Source organism: Chlorocebus sabaeus, chromosome 18 (genome assembly GCF_047675955.1).
Source record: "Chlorocebus sabaeus isolate Y175 chromosome 18, mChlSab1.0.hap1, whole genome shotgun sequence".
In the NCBI taxonomy this organism is placed as follows: Eukaryota; Metazoa; Chordata; class Mammalia; order Primates; family Cercopithecidae; genus Chlorocebus; species Chlorocebus sabaeus.
In genome coordinates, this window is record NC_132921.1 from 46,822,551 (window position 1) to 46,843,652 (window position 21,102).

General features: G+C 46.5%; 2 protein-coding genes across 7 annotated transcripts in view; both read right to left on the minus strand.

Moving 5' to 3' along the window:
• MOCOS (molybdenum cofactor sulfurase) overlaps positions 1–5,842 on the minus strand; it is a 60,436-nt gene extending 54,594 nt beyond the window's left edge. The window contains exon 1 of one of the 5 annotated variants that reach the window (XR_005234780.2): positions 5,178–5,445. Coding sequence is in view for 2 of the 5 variants with exons in the window: in XM_037982363.2 (XP_037838291.2) it covers positions 5,178–5,325 (148 nt within the window). In the remaining 3 variants the exon portion in view is untranslated. Of the gene's footprint in view, positions 1–4,145; positions 4,169–5,177; positions 5,446–5,496 lie in introns of those variants that run through there. The other 4 variants (XM_037982363.2, XM_073006358.1, XM_007974247.3 and 1 more) reach the window with 4 other exon arrangements.
• A 12,553-nt stretch (positions 5,843–18,395) lies between these two features.
• ELP2 (elongator acetyltransferase complex subunit 2) overlaps positions 18,396–21,102 on the minus strand; it is a 40,363-nt gene continuing 37,656 nt past the window's right edge. For both annotated transcript variants that reach the window (XR_493397.3, XM_007974250.3), the window contains one exon: positions 18,396–18,567. Coding sequence is in view for 1 of the 2 variants with exons in the window: in XM_007974250.3 (XP_007972441.3) it covers positions 18,411–18,567 (157 nt within the window). In the remaining variant the exon portion in view is untranslated. The remainder of the gene's footprint in view (positions 18,568–21,102) is intronic.

Genomic DNA, 21,102 nt, shown 5'->3' on the forward strand with positions numbered 1-21,102 from the left:
GAGCTGAGATTGTACCACTGCACTCCAGTCTTTATGACAGAGACCCTGACTCAAAAAATAAAATAAAATAAAATGATTGCTTTGGCTATTCTGAGTCACTTGCATTTCTATATAAATTTTAAAATCAGCTTGTCAACTTCTGCAAAAAGGCAGCTGGGATTTTGATAGAAATTTCATTGAATCTATATATCATTTTGGGGATTATTGCCATGTTAACAATATTAAGTCTTCCAACCCATCAATACAGGATATCTTTCCATTTATTTAGGTCTTCTTTAATTTCTTTCAATGATGTTTTACAATTTTCAGTGTATGTCATACTTCTTTTGATAAAATTTTTTTGTGCATTTTATTTTTTGATGCCTTAGGAACTGTTTTTCTAATTTCATTTTCATAGTATTTATTGCCAATGTATAGAAATTGAACTGATGTTTGCATATTGATCTTATATCCTACCACTTGGCTAAATTTGTTTTTAAATTCCAATGGTTTTGTGTGTGGATTCCTTGAAATTTTTTATAGACAAAATTACATTATTGGCAAGTAAAGATAGTTTTACTTCTTTCCAGTGTGGAACCCTTCTATTTTGTTTTCTTGCCTAATTGCCCTGGCTAGAGCCTCCAGTACAATGCTGAATAGAAGTGGTGAGAACAGGCACCTTTGTCTTGTTTCAAACTTAGGATGAAAGTTTTCAGTCTTTCACCACAAAGTATGATGTTAGCTGTGGGGGTTTTGAAGATGACTTTTATCAGTTGGTTAATTTTCCTTTCATTCCTAGTTTATTGTGTTTGCATTCAAGAAATATTTATTGAGCACCTACTATGTGCCAGGTGTTGTTCTAAGTGCTGGGGACATAGCAATGAACAAAATAGAAACTAGCATGATAATGGCAGAGGAAGACCTTAAACACAAACTATGTCAGGTGTTGAGACATACGGCTCACTTTTGTTTTTTTTTTTTTTTTAAAAAAAAGTGTAAGGGCTGGATACAGTGACTCACATCTATAATCCCAGGATTTCGGGAGGCCGAGGTAGGAGGATTGCTCGAGGCCAGGAATTTGAGACCAGAATAAGCAACATAGTGAGACCCCTTCTCTATAGAAATATATATCCAGGCATGGTGGTGCACACCTGTAGTCCCAGCTACTTGGGAGGCTGAGGCAAGAGGATAGCTTAAGACCAAGAGGTCAAGGTGGCAGTGAGCTATAATCATGCCACTGCATTCCAGCCTGGATGACAGAGCAAGTCCCTGTCTCAAAAAGTGCGCACATGCACACATAAATATAGACAACCACTGGAAAGATACACAAGACACGAGTGACAGCAGTTGACTCTGAGGTGGCCACAGTGGCTGCAGCTGGAGTGAGAGCGAGGCTCCCTGGTGATTGTTCACCTTCCTTTGGCAACTTTTGAATCTGATACCATTAAATGTTGTATCAGTCCATTCTCACATTGCTATAAAGAACTACCTAAGACTGGGTAGTTTATAAAGAAAAGAGGTTTAATTGACTCACAGTTGCACAGGCTATATAGGAGGCATGGCTAGGGAGGCCTCAGGAAACTACAATCTTGATGGAAGGCAAAGCAAGCACATCTTAATATGGTGACAGGAGAGAGAGAGAGAAAGAGAGAGAGAGAGAGAGAAAGGGTAGGTGAGAGAAAGGGTGGGGGAGAGAAAGGGTGGGGGAGAGAAAGCACTTACTTGTGAAGGGGGAGGTGCTACACACTTTTTTTCTTTTTCTTTTCTTTTCTTTTCTTTTTTTTTTTTTTTAGAGAGAGAGAGGGTCTTGCTCTGTTACCCAGGCTAGAGTGCAGGGGCTCAATCTCGGCTCACTGCAACCTCCACCTCCTAGGTTCAGCCTCCCAAATAGCTGGGATTACAGGCATGTGCCAACATACCGGGTTAATTGTTTATACTTTTAGTAGAGATGGGGTTTTGCCATGTTGGCCAGGCTGGCCTCCCAAAGTGCTGGGATTACAGTTATGAGCCACTGCACCTGGCTAAAGAAAGTTTGTTTGTTTGGTTTTTTTCTTTTTTTGAGACAGAATTTCACTGTGTTGCCCAGGCTGAAGTGCAGTGGCGCAATCTCAGCTCACTGCAGCTTTGACTTCCCAGGTTCAAGCAATTCTCCCACCTCAGCCTCCTCAGTAGCTGGGACTTTAGGCATGAGCCTGCCTAATTTTTGTATGTTTTGTAGAGACGGGGTTTCACCATGTTGCCCAGGCTGTTCTTGAACTCCTGGGCTCAAGTGATCGGCCCACCTCAGCCTCCCAAGTGCTAGGATTACAGGCTTGAGCCACCACACCCAGTTTGTGCTACACACTTTAAACAATCTGATCTTGTAAGAACTTACTCTCACGAGAACTGCAAGGGGGAAATCCACCCCCTTGATCCAATCACCTCCTACCAGGTCCCTCGCCCAACACTGGGAATTACAATTAGACATGAGATTTAGGTGGGGACACGAGCGAAACCATATCAAATGTATGACCTAGTCCAAAAAGATACTTTTAAAACAATGTTCTGAATCTTTTACTAAAGATTTAGAAATACAAAGGTACCAAACCAGAAGAAAGGCTTTTGTTCACCTAGGCATCAAGGCCACAGGTGAGACCTGGAAGCTGCTGGGGAGCGTCTCACACTGTGCCACAGTCTTCTGCAGGCCCAGGTAGCTATTGGAGAAAAAGCTGCTTTGGCTTTTGGTCCAACGGTTAATGTTGCAGGAAAAACAAAAGGGTGCGAAAGCTGTGTTAGATCAGTCATACTTGTGATGTTAGGAGAAAGTCAGGCAGCATAGGGATTAATGGTACAGAATCCAAGTCAATCAACCCAGACTTGAATCCTGGCTCCACCACTAGCCACTCTGGGCCCCTGTTCCTTCATCTGCAGGTGGGACAAAGGTTAAATGAGCTGGTATATGGCAGCACCTAATCCAATGCTCGGGACACAGGTGTAGCTGCTATTAGAAACAGGTGAATGGCACCAGAGTTAAATGGCATCAGATCTTCTTCAGGAAAGAGAATTCCAGAGTCAGCTCTAGGTCATCCTTGTCCAGTTCTCATTCCAGCATGATGAGTAGTCATCATTCAGCACGAAGGCTTCCAGAGACCCTTGACACACATCTGTGTATTCAATATGCTCCCTTCACAAAGGCAAGGAAGTTCCCATCCAAATCGCTAGGTAACACATTTCAGCCCTTAAAGCTTAAGCATTTAATTATTCTGAGCTACCACTTAACCAGAGAAATTCTCAAACTGGCAGAAAAACTTCATGAGGGGAGAGGAGGAACGAGGAAGACATTATATTATTTTGGTTGCTTTTTCCTGCCCTCTCTCTGGCTTGTTTCTAGGAGAAAAACAAGTGGACATGTTCCAAGACTCCCAGCAGTGGGAGGGGCATCAGGTTAGTGCACAAATGTCCACTTTAACCATAATGTAGAGGAAATACGGGGAACTTGCATTAAATAAAAGGTGCCCACAACACTACCAGAAATACAGTAAGCGGTAAAGGAGTTCTGAGGGCCAGCCTGGCTGACACATCCCAATTTTGCATTTGAGGGGAAAAGTACTGTTCTTTGAGGAACAGGAGTGAAACCAGGAGGGGACAAGAATATAGCTCTACTTTCCCAGGGTAGCACTGAGGGGAGAGGTTGGCCAATAGTAGGCGTGAGAGATCACAGCTGGAGGAGATTTAGGGGATTAAGGAGGTGTGGTGCTGACATAATTACTCAGGTAGCCTTTAAGAGCTGCTTCAAAGCATGGAGAGCCTCCCTCCCCAGCACCTGTGGGCATTCATAGTCTCTGTCTATTTCTGAGTGGCAGGAAATTTCCATAATTAACAGATGAGAGAGACAGAATACAAAAGAAGGGTGAGGAGCTGTCTCCAGCAGGTGACCCTGCGACAGGGAAGGCTGAGGAGTGAATAGACAGAGGCTGGCAGAAGGCACCCGTCTCCCTCCTGACTCTCCCTACTTAGGAAGCCAGAGGAGACACACAGGAGGAGGCCACAGTTCTCACAGCCCCCAAAGGGAAAACACAGTTACCCTCCACAACACTAGGAAGTGACTCGGAGCGCTGAAATCAGCTACCCGAGTAGTGAAACCTAAGTCATGGTTGCTGTTCTGCCCCGAGAAGGGGAGTAGTTACCGGTTGTTCATCGCGACAGAGCAGATGCACTCAAACCCCGGTGCCCTGTGCCACGACATGCTCACTTCACCTGCAGACCCTCCCTGACTGTCCGGTACGCGACTCTGGGGCTTGATGAAGCCCTGCACCCAAAGTCCCTGTCACAGGGATGAGTCACTAACTTGGGCCCGGGCAGCAGAGGGCCGGGTCGGCCAAGGCCAGATGGAGCTTGATTTGCAGTTTTATCAGCCTGTTCCGCTCTGAGGAAAGGCACCATGTGATCTTGGTCTTCTTATCTAATTCACAGGCTCTCCCTGTTCTTAAAGGTGAAATTGCACTGTTTGCTAATTCTTCTAGTCCTCCAGCCAACTGGAGCTCAGAGGGATTGTTCTGACGCTGCAAGAGTGAGGAAAATGAGGTTTCGAAAATCAAAGCTGAATACGGGCTATCCCAGAGGAGTCTGCAGAGTGCAGCCTTGGGAGGCCCCTACCAGAAGGCCTTGGCCTCTGGGTCCCAACCTGGCGAGCCGGCAGAGGTGCTGTCCCAGCCTGGGCGCTGGCGGCCCACGCACCGCTCCTACCCCGGGCGGACATCCGAAGGGTCACGGCCGCTGGACGTGCTGTCTTTTGCAACCCCGGCCCCAGCAGGCCCTTTAGAGTGAGGGGTCTCCCACAAGAGAGGGCAAGGTCCATCCTAAGCCCTGCTCGCGGAGGGCGGGAAAAGCGGAAGAGGGCTGGGTCTTGCCCACTGGAAAGACTGAAGAGTAAGAGTAGCAAGAAGCCTTGGGGCTGCAGGTGGGACCTCAGGGAGCCATGTCTACGAAGCGGACGCGTGGACACGTCGCTCCTGGAGTTTTGATTCTAAATGCGCCCCAATTTATTCAAAATGCCCCAGTAGCCTCTGCGCACTGACCACCCCAGCTCCCTCCCTCACTGCTGAATGGCCAGGACCTTACTTGACAAATTAGGTAGCGCCGCTCTCACTAGCAGCAAAAGAGCCGTCCACGTCGGTTCCAGAAACCTCGTGTCCCCCACGCCCGCCCGCCCGCCTCACCTGCCAGGCGGCCGAACTCGCGCGCCCGCAGCTCGCGCAGGCTGCCTGGGCTGTAGCCGTAGCCGTAGGCTAGCCGCGGTGCGCTCGGGTCCCGGGACCCCGCGAAGGCCGGCAGCTCCCGCCCCGACTCCGCCGCGGCGCCGGCCATAGCTCGGGTTAGTCCATCCAGGCTGACCCGGCCCGGGAAGTGCGGGAAGCCTGCCCCCGGCGACTCCGCCCCTGCCGCGCCTCCCGGGCCGCCAGCCTGCAGCCTCTCGGAATCCACGGCCTAGGTGTGGCGCCCCGCCGGACTTTCACTTCTGGCCCGCCCTTTTCCCACCTGGCCACGGGAGCCGGTGCTAGTCTTTAAGCAACCTCTCGATGGGTCCCACGAAGATGTTTCCAGACCCTTGGAATACCAAGTTCAAGTTTAGCTATGTCCCGCGGAGAGGCTGGTGGAAGAAGCAACGAGGTGATCTTTGCTGATTGGCATCCTGGAACCCCGCGACCCTCCTCCTCGCAGGGGTCCAGGGACCCTCACCCTCTCAAGCAGGTACCGGCGTCTTGCGGGGGCGGGGGGAGGGGGGCGTTCTCGGGTTGCTGCTACCCAGCCGGGCGCGTGCTTGCAGTTTGTGAGAATGCGGCTGAGCAAAGGGTAGAAAAGGGGAAAGATCAGGGATCCACGAAGCTAATGAATTCTCAGTGGCTGCACACCTTCGGAACCGGGAGGCTCGGGGGCTTTCTCTGGAGCCGGCACAGCAACTGGGATCCACATGAGCTGAGCTTCCCCTCCCTCCCAACCTCCCAACTGCGCACTGGGCCCTCCTCCCTGCCTCCCCACCCCTGCATCCCGCCCCGCACTTCCCGCACGTGGGTGTAGCCGGGCCCTCTCTACTGAGGCAAGAGTGCCCTAGGAAAAGCCGCCCCGTCCCGGACAGGGAGTGGAATAAGAGCACCTCCTCCCATCCCTACTCTGGCCTGCACCCAGAGCACCGGAGACACAGCAGCTCTGTCTTGGAGAACAGGTGCTTCAATTGGGAGGGCCTGGCCAAACCTTATGCGCGGGAAGTGCGGAGCGGGATGCAGGGATGGGGCGGCAGTTGCAGAAGTAAAGCCCAGGCATGCGGTTGTGGGGTGGGGGGAATCTCACGTGTGATCCCAGGTGCAGAACCCGCTGCTGGGAATGGGGTGGAAGCAAAACAGGTACTGCACGCCCAGGCGAGGTGCCTCGTGGGGAGTTGAATGTCATGGGTGGGGGACAGTGCGGAACCCGCTGCAGATGGGAGGCAGGTGCTGGGGGCTCACGGGAGATAACTCAGAGGCAGGCTCCGTGGAGAACCCAAGGCGGGCGATCAGGTACAGGCGACCACAGGCCCTGGAGGCATACAGCGTGGGGACGAGGTGGGAAGAAGGTGTATGCCCCAAGAGCTCAACCTGTGCTGCATCCAGGCCAGCTGTCACCCAGGGTATGGGCCGCAGATGCCCTAGGATCCTTGCTGATGCATGATGCGTACTGGTGCCCAGCATGAGAGCCATGGGAAGGCAGCACACAGCCCTGGCTCTCTGGCCCAGGCCCCTGATACCAGGCCAGAGAAAGACCCGTCACTAAGAGTTCATTTCCCCCTGGCCGGAGACCCGGGGTCTGTGGACTGCAGCGCTAGAGTCCATGCCCAGGTACCCGTATTCCTCAGTGGCCTCTGCCCACTGACCACCCCAGCTCTCTCCCTCACTGCTGAATGGTCAGGACCTTACTTGACAAACACCCATAGTTGTTCGAGGAGTGAATGTACTGATGGATGGATGCAGGCTTTTGCTCATTGACATCACTGCCTACCCCACCATCTGCTTGCCTTCTGGCCATGCTTCAAGCAGGCACTTTAGATGCTGGACTGTCTTCTGCGAATGTGGTTTTGGGCAGCGCTAATAACAAGAGCTACATACAGGGCCTCACTGTGTGCCAGGCACTGCACTGTGTACACTTTTACGTGTCCTGGTCGTTCAATAATCAAATATGCAGATCTAGGAGATTGCTCTTACAGATGGGGAAGTTGAGGCAGAGAGAGGCAGAGTAACTTGCACAAGGGCACACAGCTAGAAGACAAGCTAGCAGCTGGGAAGTCAGCCTCCAGAGCCCAGGCAGGGAAGTGTGTTTTGCTAACTCTCTGGTGTGAGCCTCTGTGGTTTCCAGGGCCTCAGTTTCCCCATCTAAGTTGAGAGAGGGGTGGGGTTGATCCTCCCAGCAGCTGTTCAGTGTGTCACTCCTCGCCCCCCCTTTTAAAGCTCTGCTTCCCAGTGAGTCTTCCCTAGGCCAGGGTTTCCAGGCATTCATTTGCATGAATCCCCGAGAGAGCCTATTCAAAGGCAGGTTCTGACTCTTTCAGTTTGAGGTTCTGTGTTTCTAAGTAGCCCGGGTGATGCTGATGCCTCATTCATGAATGGCACTCTGAGGAGGAAGGGCCTAGGTCATTTCCCTGGGAATGCAAGGAGGACCTCTCTTCAAGGAGTTCTGTGGCCAACTAACAAACCACTGGTCCATGGGGGTGCTGCTTCAGACAAGCTTGCCTAGCGATGGACTGGAAGAGGCCAAGTCAGTGCAGAACTCCTGAAGGTTATTAAAAATCACTGAGTTACCGTTAATCAAGAAATACTTTAAAGCAGTTGGCTATGTCCATCCAGGGCACTGTGCGCTTGGGAGGGTGGATGTGGAGATAGTGCCTACAGCTGAGTAGGAAGATGAACCTACACTAGCCACAAGGCAATGTGGGCTGAATGCCCAGGCAGCACTGGTTCAGGATGCAGGTACAGGTTTCCAAGAGAGGAAGTGGCTACTTCCTAGCAAGATATCCAGGGAAGGTAACCCAAAGGAGGAAGCCTTTGAAGTGGGCCATAGCAGTGAGCCGGTCAAGAAGAGGGGAGGAATAGGATATGAGAAACACTGGGAGTCTTGGCCTCTAATTGGCACCCTTAGGTGCATTTCATCAGGATTCCCTGGACCGCTCCTACCAGAAAGAGACTATCAGAAGTCAGATTGCTTGCTGTCACTCTGCCTTAAGCAGAACCTCTATCCCCACCAAGGAATGTCTGACCTGGGAAGAGGAGTGATCTCCTGGGCCCTGTGCTACAGGCTGCCATGGCCACCTCTCACCTGGTCCAGCTGCTGGCCTTGGAGCTTCCAAGCAAACTGAGCTGGTCCATGTTGAGGTCTCAGGAGGCCAGCTTCTGCACCTAAAGTTTACAGCTAGGTAGGAAAACAGCTCTTCCAACTCCCACTTACAGCCCTTTCTCACCTAAGAACTTGAAAAATTATGTGTCTATGAGTCAGTTGGGCAGACAGGTGAGATGCCCTCAATTTTGTACTTTAAATCTCTCCCCCTGTGTGAATCTTAGTCCCTGGTGCCGCTCACTGAGCCTAATTCCTTACCTCCTGATGATGTTTCCCCAAATCCCCTTGCTCCCAGGTTAACAGCTCCCACCCCCAATGTCTCCTAGCAATGGGCTCCATGTGCAAGAATTCTCTACTACATACAAAGCGTTCATTCATGTATTCTTCCATTCATTCATTCATTCTTTCATTCACTCACTCACTCGCTCAGCAGAAGATGAATGAATGTCAGAGTTAGGCTCGGAGTTGGCGATGGAAAAACAACGAAAGGCAGGCTTTCAAGCTAGAAAGTGAATGTCCTGTGGGTGATTTAGGTAGAACTATCCAAAGGCCATGACCAGATTGGATGAGCCTGTGAGAAATGGGAGCAGGGAAACAAGCTATAACTTCTTGCAACTGTCCCGGCTTGAAACACTAGAAGATTCACTTGAAAATTACTAGCGCTTTTGGCAGGGGCATTCATTCAGTGTTCAGTGGGCAGCTGCGCCCTGCTGCAAACATGGTAGGCACTAGGAAGACAGCAGTCAGCAAGGCAGGCTCTGTGCCTGAGAGGCCCCTGGGACGGGGAAGGAGATAGGTTCATAGTCAGGTCACCCCTCCAAGGCTGCAGAGTGCTAGAGAAGAGTCCTTCCCACAAAGGTCCAGGCTTGGGGTAAAGAGCCTCCCAGACCTGGGGCTGCTAGGAGACCTGCCCAGAGGGTCCTGGAGGAGGAGGTTGGGGAGGGAGGGCAGCATTCCATACTTAAAGGTCTAGAGGTGCAAAAAGGCTTAGAAAATTCCAGATGCAGGAATTTTAATGAAGCTGGAGCACAGACTGCCTCTCTGCGGGGATAAGTGCAAAGGGGAGTGAGAGAAGTAAGAGGGGTCAGACTTTCTGGTACAGAGAAGAAAGCTGACCTTGGTCCAGAAGGGACAGGAACACTCTAGAGTCTCCTCCTGAGAGTGGCTGGATCAGGGGTGTGCTTAGACCCCAGGTAGCAGTGGAGGAGGTGGGAGTCGGGAAGTTGCAGGCAGCACTGCTGTCAGAGGCTGGGCAAAAGTCCTGGTGAAGAGCAGTGAGAGCCTGGTCTGAGGCCCAGATCATGCAGAAGTGATGAAATTCAGGGACTAATGGGACTGAAGACTGGCCCAAGGTGACTTGATGCTGTCAGACTGGGATACTGAGTGGACACAGGGAGTCTCAGGCACAGGGAGACAATATGGAACTCGGTTCAGGACATCTCAGTGGAGATTCAGGGCTCAAAAGGGATAGAGTGTCTGGGGTTGGAGACTTGAGTCATGTCAGGGGCTTGTGCACAGGTCATCTCAGGAGCTCTCAAGTGTTTAGGGAAAGAGGACAGAGCCCTGGGGACAGTGGCACTTAAAGGGTCTCTGTCTCATGCCACAGGTGGGAAGACTCAGAGAAGTGCAGAAGAGAGCACCTTGGCAATATCTAAGGCCATAAGGCCAATTAGGACAAGGGTTAAACTTAAACAATTAGGAGAGACTGTTAAACTTGTTGGGTAGGCGGTATATGCAGTGGTCTAAGCAGGAACAGCTCTATTACCATCAGGCGGGGATGGCAGCTCCACTATAATGGTCAAGTCCTAAATGGTGAGTAAGGGTAGAAGTTTTCCCACTGGCAAGCCCCCTGAAAACCTTGGCCTCCTAGTCTGGAAGATATTAGGTTGGTGCGAAAGTAATTGCGCCTTTTGCATCAAAATGGCAAGAGCCGCAATTACTTTCGCACCAACCTACAGTTGGGGGCTGCAATTTTGAGGGATCAAATTTCCCACCAAATTTATCAGGATAGGAATAAGTATGTCCAAGAAGGCTGAATTTGGTTTGGATAATGAAATTAACTTAAGTGTGTCCTCCTAGAGTGCAATGCACACTTTTCCAACAATGAGAGCTCACAAACCTGGATATCCGGGTACCTAGGAAATCAGAAGTGGGCTGGCACAGGAAGCAGTGAGACAGACACAGCATTGCAGCAAGTTTCTCTCCAAAGACTGGCAGAGTGCCCCAGCAGAAACTGAAAGCAGTGGAAAGAAAGATCAGAAACCCCAGGAAGCTCCCTCCCCTAGACTGACACAAGACCTTTCCTGTGAATAGAAACTAAAAGGGCAGTTCCACATCATGACATGACTGGGAACAAGGCTCCATTATATCTAATGTTTGAAAGAACCAAACCCACCAGTACTAGGCTGACCACAGGACCGAGAGGGTGGAGGGCCCAGAGCAGCAGTCTTCCTGGCTCTGTCTTCCCAGGGGCTTGGCTTCTCCCATGTTCATTCATGAGCAGATCCACTGGGCCAGGCCAGCCCCTTCTTGGTCCCTTCTGTGCTAGTACCTCCTTCCTACTCTTTGCTCCCTATCCCTTTATACCACCAAGACAGGAATCTCAGATACTCTATTTACTGACTGGCAGATTACATTTGAGAATGGTTTCTCCACCAGCCATCAATGTTGTCAAACTCATTCATCCCTGAATTCAGCAAACATGTGACAATACACTGCCAGATACTGTGGACAACAGGAAAACCATCTGATGGCCAGGTGTTTAGGCTTTAGCAGGCTTGTACAGGGGGCTCACATTGCTTGCCCATCCTGTATCCATTGGCCCCTCTGATTTTGCTTTGGAAAACCACCCCACATTAGAGCAGCCATGTGATCTCATTGGGACCTACTCTGCCTCTAGGCCAGCATAGGTGATCTCACAGTTCATTACATCAGATGGGCAAGCCCAAGCCACTCAATGTGTGGCTTTCCCCTGCCCACTGTGATTAGTTGAGGAATGGTCCAGTCAGAGTAAAGTTAGAGACTTAATGCTGAGGGTTATTTCCTTTGATATTAACAAGGAAAAAAGTAACGTAGGGGCTGTTTGCATTCCTCTTATGGCAATGAGGGAGAATAGCCTCAGGAGAAAGCTGCCATGTGGCCAGGCATGGTGGCTCACCCCTATAATCCCAGCACTTTGGGAGGCCAAGACAGGAGGATGGCTTGAGTCCAGGAGTTCAAGGTCAGCCTCGGCAACATAGTGAGGCCCTGTCTCTATTAAAAATAATAACGGGCCAGGCCCAATGGCTCACGCCTGTAATCCCAGCACTTTGGGAGGCTGAGGCGGGTGGATCACCTGAGGTCAGGAGTTCAGGACCAGCCTGGCCAACACGGTGAAACCCCATCTCTACTAAAAATACAAAAATTAGCTAGGCATGGTGGCACATGCCTGTATCCCAGCTACTCAGGAGGCTGAGGCAGGAGAATCACTTGAACCCAGGAGGTGGAGGTTGCAGTGAGCCGAGATCAGGACACTGCACTCCAGCCTGGGCAACAAGAGCGAAACTCAGTTTCAAATAATAACAAAAGGAGAAAGCTGCCGTGGAAAGGGCAGAGCTGAGCAAACTAGAGAAAGGAAGGCAGAGCCCGTATCAGACTACACCTGAAGCCTATCCCACCACTGAACTTTTTTCAGTCATATGAGCCAGCAATTCCTTTGTGTTTGAGATGAACTTCCTTACAAAAGAAGGCATCTACCTGACACAGCATAAAACATACACAAAAATAGAAGATAGAAGGTGACAAGTGCCATAAAAGAAAATTGGAATAAAATACTACGGAATTCAGAGAGAGAAAAAAAGAATACTTGAGGGGTTTACTAAAAGCTCTACGGAGGTGACATGAGCTGAGCTTTATTTAATCATAGTAGTATCAGATACAAACCACTGCTGTCTTATTTATATCCCAGGCACCAAACTAGTGTTTTTCATACATTGGCTCATTTAATTCTCAGGACAATCCTACAAACTGGTTACTGCTGTTCTACCTTTCTGCCAGAATGAAGCACCCCAGTTCTCTGCTGAACACATGGGCATCTGCAATAAAGATTTAATTTCCTAGCTTCTCCTGAAGCTAGGTATGACCACAACACTAAATTCTGCCTGAGGAGATTAAGTAAAATCGTATGGGACTTCCAAGAAATGTTTTTAAAGTCAGGGGCAGGCCTTTCTTCACGGCTTCCTCCTCTTTACTGGCTGGAATGCAAAGATCATGGCAGGAGGCCAAGCAGCCATCCTGGAAGGTGGAAGCCTCATACTGAGGACGTCAGACAGCGAAATAAGAGCCTGGGTCCTTGATCCTGTAGACATCTCCCTGCCCATCCTGGTCTGTCTGCCTGGACTCCTTTCATATGAGAGAAATAAACTTTTAACTTGTGTAAACCAGAAAGAAAATTTTACAATGTTTTTCACACACAGTTGAATGGCAGCCAGACTCATACACTAATCTTATAGCCACTTCTAGAAATGAGGGGAACAGCTTGCCCACAGCGATAGCCAGTGTGAGCTGGGTTTCTGTTGCTCGACTTATTGAGGTTCCAACCCTTACCTAGACTGCCCTATGAAATATCTAGAACTTGGTCAGGAGAAAAGATGTAGGGGAAAATGTCAGCAAAAGCCAAAGACTAAGGGTAGCAGGGGCAGAAGTGAGAGTCCGGAGTGAAAGGTGACATAATTTGCCTATTCCACAGAGCAGGAAGAGGCTCCCTTTGCATCCCTCTGTTGGCGGGCAGTTTGGGGGCAGTCAGCAGGCACCTGGCTGCAGGGGAGCCCCCGCAAGAGCAGCCTTTGTGGAGCTGTGCCTTCCACCCCAGGAGGAGCTTCTCGGACAAAGCAAGGCCTCTCTCCTTCACTCTGGTGTCTTCACTCGGTTCTGGGTCCCAGATACTTTTTTTTTTTTTTTTTTTTTGAGATGGAGTCTCACTCTGTTGCCCAGGCTGGAGTGCAGTGGCTCAATCTTGGCCCACTGCAACCTCCTCCTCCTGGGTTCAAGCAGTTCTCCTGTCTCAGCCTCTGGAACATCTGGGATTATAGGTGCCCACCACACCTGGCTTTTTTTTTTTTTTTTTTTTTTTAAGTAGAGATGGGGTTTCACCATGTTGGCCAAGCTGGTCTCGAACTCCTGACCTCAAGTGATCTACCTGCCTCAGCCTCTCAAATTGCTGGAATTACAGGTGTGAGCCACCACGCCCAGCCCAGGTGCCAGATCTCTGAGTCCACCAGAGTGTGGGGCTCAGAGTCCTCTATCCACCAACCACATGCAGCCATCCCACATTCTGTCTCTCTTCTGGCCTCATTGTCCTTGGAGTGCCAGTCTCTTATTTAAGCGTGGCAGAGCCTTACTACTGGACCATCCACTACATGCTAGGAGGGGAAGAATTCCTCATAATGTAACACTTCTTGTATTTAACTTATGGATATGCTTATTCTTTTTCCATTTAACAATTCTTTTTTTTTTTTTTGGAGACAGTCTCGCTCTTTCACCCAGGCTGGAGTGCAGTGGCACAATCTTGGCTCACTGCAAGCTCTGCCTCACGGGTTCACGCCATTCTCCTGCCTCAGCCTCCCCAGTAGCTGGGACTATAGGTGCCCGCCACCACGCCCAGGTAATTTTTTTGTATTTTTAGTAGAGACGGGTTTTCACCGTGTTAGCCAGGATGGTCTCGATCTCCTGACCCCGTTATCCCCCCGCCTCGGACTCCCAAAGTACTGGGATTACAGGCGTGAGCCACCGTGCCCTGCCTTTTCATTTAACAATTCTTACAAGGAAATTTTAAATATACTAAAAAATTAGAATAGTATGACCACCCCACCACTGCCCAGCTTCACTAATAATCCACACATCTAAAACCCACCTAATCCTTGCCACACACACAATCATTATGAAACAACCAAAGACATAAATTCATTTCATCCATAAATACTGCAAGTATGATTCAAAAGAACTTTTTTTTTTTTTTTTTTTTTAAAGAAACCAAGGCTGAGGTGGGAGGACTGCTTGAGCCCGGGAGTTCAAGACCAGCTTAGGCAACACTTCAAAACCCAATCTCTAGAGACAAGAAAAACCAAAACCAATCATAACCACAGCCCCACTGTCATATATTTAAATGTTGTTTCCTTAAAATCATCAAATATCCAGGCAGAGTTCAAATTCGCTTTGTCCCTTAAGCATATTTTTACAAGACTGACTGGCTAGTTCAGATCAGGATGCAAACAAGGTTCATACATTGCACTGGATTCACACGTCTCAAGTATCTTTCAATCTCCAGGCTTCCTTTCCCTTTTCCTCTTGTAATGTATTTGTTGAAGAATCTGGGTCCCTCTGTAGTCACTCCTCTCCCCATTCTCAGCCCCTGGTAACCACATACCTGTTTTCTGGCCCTATCATTTTGTAGGGTCCACTTTGTACTGATGTACTTCTGACTAGGTATGTTTATGTTCAAGCATCAGAGCCAAGGCCCAAACCTCTGCCCTGGCCCTCCTTCTGCTGTGGCCCAACTTACCTGAGCTGGGCTCTCTGCCTCCCTGCCTGTTAATCCTAGAAGTGGGTGCCAAGGAAGGAGAAGCAGAAGGGAGGGAGTTGGGGAGAGCAGCTTGTTACATGGACATCAGGGCTGTTCCCACTAGCAGCAACAGCTTTGTGTTAGCTTGGCTCCAATTTGAATGAAATATTCCAAGGCCATTTTCCCCAACATGTTGTTACCAAAAAAAAAAAAAAAAAAAAAAAAAACCTCCCAGCATGGAGAAAAATTGAAAGACTTGTACAATGAACACCCCTTAAGGAGTTTCTACCATTAACATTTTATTTAAAGGCTTTGGGACTGTGAAGTTTAATGTCTGTGAAATGTTATGAGCCAGACCCTCCACATTGAAAATTCTCAATGTAAATTAATTTGTTAAATGCTCTTAGAATTCCTACAATAAAGACACCTATCTAACTTTAGTTAGCCCTGTGTTTCCCGAATATATCTTACTTTGGAGCACTTTTTTTTTTGGTACCAATTTACATCTTGGAAAATGTTGTTTACCATGCTTTAAAAAACACTGTGGTAAAATAAAGATAATATTTACCATCTCAACTATTTTAGAGTGTACAGTTCAGTTGGTATACAGTATTCACATAACTGTGCAATCAATCCCCAGAACTTTTTGTCTTGCAAAACTGAAACACTATACCCATTAAACAACTCCTCATTTCCTCCTCCCCCAGTGCTTGCAAACTACCATTCTACTTTGTTTCTCTGCATTTGACTGCTCTAGATACTTCACATCAATGGAAGCATACAGTATTTGTCTTTCGGTGACTGGCTTACTTCACTTAGCATCATGTCCTCAAGATTCATCCATGTTGCAGCATGTGTCAGCATATCTTCCTTTTAGAGGTTGAATAACATTCCATTGTATGAATACCCATTTTGTTGATCATTCACCCACTGATGGACACGTATTGCTTCCATCTCTTAGCTACTGTGAATAATGGTACTATGAGTATGGGCATACAAAACTACCACTAATATTTTACAGTGCTGGCTTCATATCTATCCATGTGTCCGTCACTCCACCCATCTTATTTTTTATGTATTTCTTAAGTTATAGACCACAGTAACTTCCCTTAAACATGTCAGTATACACATCAATGACCAGCATTCATTGTTTTTTTTCCAAGTCATTTTGAACTGCTGTAGCAATGAGTGATATAGCCTCAAACGCACACACACAAACACATGCGTCACTACAGAAAACTTTTCCCGGCAGACAGGAAAGGGCGCGTTGTTGGTGATGTCATTTTAATTAAGATAAAACCACCACCACCATTTAGGAATAGCCTGGGTAACAAGGGCTGCGTCATAGATTGCCACTTTTGCCATCCTGCTCAGAGCAGGGCCATGCCTAACCCATATCTGAGGATTGCTTCAGATATTATGAATTGCTTCAATATTATGAATTACTACAATTCAAAATAATTGCTTCAGATATTATGAATTACAATATGGTTCAAAGGTGCTTTAGCAGATGAAGACATAAGTCTGTAAACACATATGAATTACAATGCAGACTGCCCAGATGTGTAGCAAGTCCTCTGAATGTTTACTAAACTGTAAGGTGATTGCTGAGGAAGATGCTTGAGGACCATTTGGGAAAACTGACAACTTGGAAACTCAGTCATTCTAGGCGAGGCCTACTTTCAGATGACCTGGGGGGTTCTGTGCTGGGAGGGGAGCTAAAGGACTAAGTTAGGCCTCTGAATCTGCTCTGGAACCCTGCATGCACTTCGGTCAGAATAAGCCCGTGTGTCAATGTGAGTAAAGATTCCTCAGCTGATAGCAGGGAAATGGGCACGGCATTTTGGTCTCTGAGGTTCAAAGCTCAGATGCTCACTGCCTTGGTACACACACGCACATACCCCCCATCCCCCAGCTGAGGGCACAAGAGTATACAGACGCAATAGTCTAAAGTACATTGTTCAAATATGGATGGCCATGAGCCACATGTGGCTATGCAGCACTTAAATGTGGCTAGTCTGAACTGAGAGAGGCCCTATAAAATACTTCAGTAACAGGTTTTAATATTGATTACAGGTTGACATAATAATATTTTGGATATACCGTATTAAAGGAAATGGGTCATTAAATGTCACCTGTTTCATTATGTGGCTACTTGAAAATTTAAAATTACATATGTAGCTCACACTATAAAACACAGATTAGAAATACTCTATAGCACTGACCTAGAAACATCCATTTAGGTAAAACATTTTAACCCCTTTGGAAGCAAAATATGTTAAATAATGGCATAAACTCCCACCAAGAAAATCCTCACCTTCCTCCTTTCAACACATTTATTATATAGAGCCTTCACTGCATTGTCAATCTGTCAGATGGCTCTATGTTCCAACAGGGTCGGAATAGTCCTCTGCTCACACCAGCCGTGTTCACAGTACTTCCCATGGCTTCCCTGTTAACCTCTCTCCACCCAGCACCCAGGCTCCCAACTCTCCTGGCTGCCTCCAGCCCACAGCTGGCACAACTGACAGGCTGTTTCCAGCACCCTTTTCTTCTTTCTGCATCCTCCCTGGAGGATATACATCCCTCATCTTGTGACTTCAGCTATCACAAAAATTCAGATGTTTCGGAACTCTAGTTTTTACCTTCTACATCTATCAGTTTAAATGTCAGGATATTTTACTTCCGGTAAAGCCCTAAAAAGACGAATCTACGTACTTCTAAAGAACAAAAGAAATGATTGGCTGCAGCTCAAACCTACAACTGCTTGCCAAACTCTACAATGTTTGGCATATGCTAAAAAGAAGGGGATCAAGACAGAGCACATTTGGCGTGGTATGCTTATCTACAGAAAATGTTAAAATAAAAATTAAGTAATCTAGCTTTCCTATCTTGTTTTTCCTATATCTACTCTCTGAAGAGGGCAATAAATAAGGAAATGTCCCAAAGAGGGACAAATGAAGTCCCAAAATAACACAAAATTGGGCAAATCCAGTCATAAAGAAAGAACAGAGGTTCTTAAATTGGGACACACAGAGGCAGGTCTGTGGGTCTAGGAATCTCTGAACGTATGTGCAAAGTTCTGGGTGTGTGTACATATGTTATATAACAAAGTGAAGGGTCCATAGCTTTCATCGCATTTCAAAAGGTCTAGCACTCAAATAAGGACTACTGCTACGTGACTTAAAAAATGAAACTCAGGTCGGGCGCAGTGGCTCATGCCTGTAATCCCAGCACTTTGGGAGGCCAAGGTGAGCAGATCACCTGAGATCAGGAGTTTGAGACCAGCCTGGTCAATGGTGAAACCCAGTTTCTACTAAAAATACAAAAATTAGCCAGGCATGGTGGTGTGTGCCTCTAGTCCCAGCTACTCAGGAGGCTGAGGAAAGAGAATGGCTGGAACCTGGGAGGTGGAGGTTGCAACAAAGCAAGACTCCATCTCAAAAAAAAAAAAAAAAAAGAAACTCAGTTCTGTTATGAAGGCAAAGATGATCTATTTACGTGATAATATTTTAAGATACCAGTGACTGCAAACATGTAGTTATTAAGTCCATTACAGTGCACATTTATTGACTCTGTGTATCTTCACAGTGTGATCTTCACCACAGCTTGCAAAATGTAACCACTCAGCATCTTCTGCTTCCTTGTGTTCAGTTTTTCCACTGCAGTTCTTCCAGCATAATTTTCTGATAGCAAGTGTATGACTTTGGCTAAAACAAAGATAAAGAAGTCATGAAATGTTTTTCCAATTAATGGTGTAAACATGAATGGAAGTTACAACCTGAAAATTGAAACATACAGGTTTTAAAATACCATCATTAACATTTTAGCCATTTTATTTTAACCTGGAAAATATTTTACTATATTTACATAAAACTGTAAGACTAAATTTTAATCTTACTCACTGGCAATAACATCACCAAAAGGAGCAAGAAACAGACAATGAACCTCTGTCAAATGTTGTTTAAAAAATATAAAAAATAAAAATTTTTAAAATAAATGTTGTTTTAATGATCAATGGAATTTCATGAAATGGATATTCCAGTTAGTCTTTTTGATAACATTACTAAATGTATTTATAACAATTTCAACTTTACTATATATTCTAGATTATTTTATTTTCTTGACATCCCTGTGAGGGGGATGGAATTGCATTTTTACTACTGGGTAAAGAAAGACAATGAAAGATTTAATGTACTGCCCAATGAAGGAGTCTTGGTCTCCAGTGTGACCTCTAACTGCATGACCTTGGGCAAGACCATCATATTAATGCTCCCTAACCCCTACCCCCCAGCCCTTTAAAAAGGCAGACCCAGAATGTTACCAAGGTATGTTAGTAACAAATCTCTACGAAAATACAACATCTTCTATAAATGTAACCTCCAAATTAGCTTCCCAAACCAGAAAGGACTAAAGTGAAAAACCTAAGTAGGTTTTAGGGCAGTAAACACTGAAAACAATACCAGAGCACTCACATTACACTCTCATTTGCTGACAGTCCCTGTCACCAGATGCATTCTCATGATTAAAAGGGAAGAATGAAGTCATGAAACCCATTTTAAAAAATCAGTCCTCCTGAACCTATGCAACAAGATGACTGCGAGCCCTTACAAACAGTCACTCTGGGAGGTTATAACAGTGCTGCTGTGCCTCAACTGTTTTCTGAAATTACTCTAGAGAAAATGCCTCCATATTATGCAGGCTATGATTTGAGTACTCTCAATGATAGCTCATATTCCTCTGAGGATGAATCTGACTGTTGAAAGCACCTGGAAGTAAGCTTTATAATAAATATAAATGGCAAGCTTAATAGATATGAATGGCAAGCTTTAAAAAGAGGAAATGATTGAAATAACACTATAAAAGGCATTATAATTTGTTTTCTTGCATCACTAGTAAGCTAGTTCTGAACATAATTCCTACAGAGAAGTTCCAAGAATATTTTAAGTGATAGCAACATCACTGGAATCTCAATTATTATGGATTAAAGTTCTCTCATTTCATTAAAAGAATGATTTGAAGTAGTGAAATTACTGAAATAAACATATGTGGTATAATTCTTTCCAAGGGAGTTACTTTGAGGAACAGTACTTGTTTGGCTATGTAAGCTTTGAGATAGTGGGTTTTTCTTTTTTCTTTTTGGTAACGTCCTTTAAATCCAGCATATTAACATGTCACATTTAAGAAGATAGGGAGTTTGGCAAACCAACCTAAAGGGTAGTGTTTGCTTATATTACCTTTGTAAATCTATTACTAGCAAAAGCTTTCATTTGAACGGTATTTGGAATTTGGTAACTGAAATATTAGCAATCCAAATAATATGTTACGTCATGCATTAGTTCCATCTTGCAAATCCTAAGTGACCATAATGACCAAAGGAAAAAACCACTTCAGACAAAAAACTCAAGTTCTATACATGTTCCCTTCCTGCACTGTCTAAGTGGCTTCCCGCCAGTGTCCCACATGGGGGCCACTGAAGAGGTCTTCACACCAGGTTAGAGGTGAAGGGAGCACTGTGGGCAGGCAAAGTGGAAGGAAGGGGTGCCTTTCAAATGCCTGAAGCATGGAATTTCAACAGATTTCTTCCCTCTTCAGCAAGCCAACAGCACAAACTAGTTCAACTGCTAAACCCAGCCCAGAGAGGCAGGAGGGAAGCCATGGGGGCATGGCAGTATCTCATTTTAATAAATATAATTATAATGAGCACTAACATGTTTGGTTGACATGACAAGATCTGCTGGATGAAATATCTTATAAAAGACATTGCTCATAAATCTCTCTCCATTAAGCACTCACCCACATCATATTGTCATTTGAAATTGCTATTTGAAATTGTATTTTCAACAGTACAGATATACAAAGGTTGAAAAAGCCTAAGAAAATATGGCACAGAATGATATGAGTAGCTTTCTGAACGTTTATACTTTTTTAGGGGGGACAGGGTCTCACTCACCCAGGCTGGAGTGCAATGCTGTGATTGTGGTTTGCTGCAGCCTCAACCTCCTGGGCTCAAGTGATCCTCCCACTTCACCCTCCCAAGTAGCTGGGACTCACAGTCATGCGCCATCACATCTGGCTAATTTCTTTTATTTCTGGTAGAGACCGGGGGTCTCACTATGTTGCTCAGGCTGGTCTCAAACTCCTGGGCTCAAGCAATCCTCCCGTCTTGGCGTCCTAAAGTGCTAGGATTACACGCATGCGCCAACACACCCAGCCACATTTAAACATTTTTAAAGAATAAAATC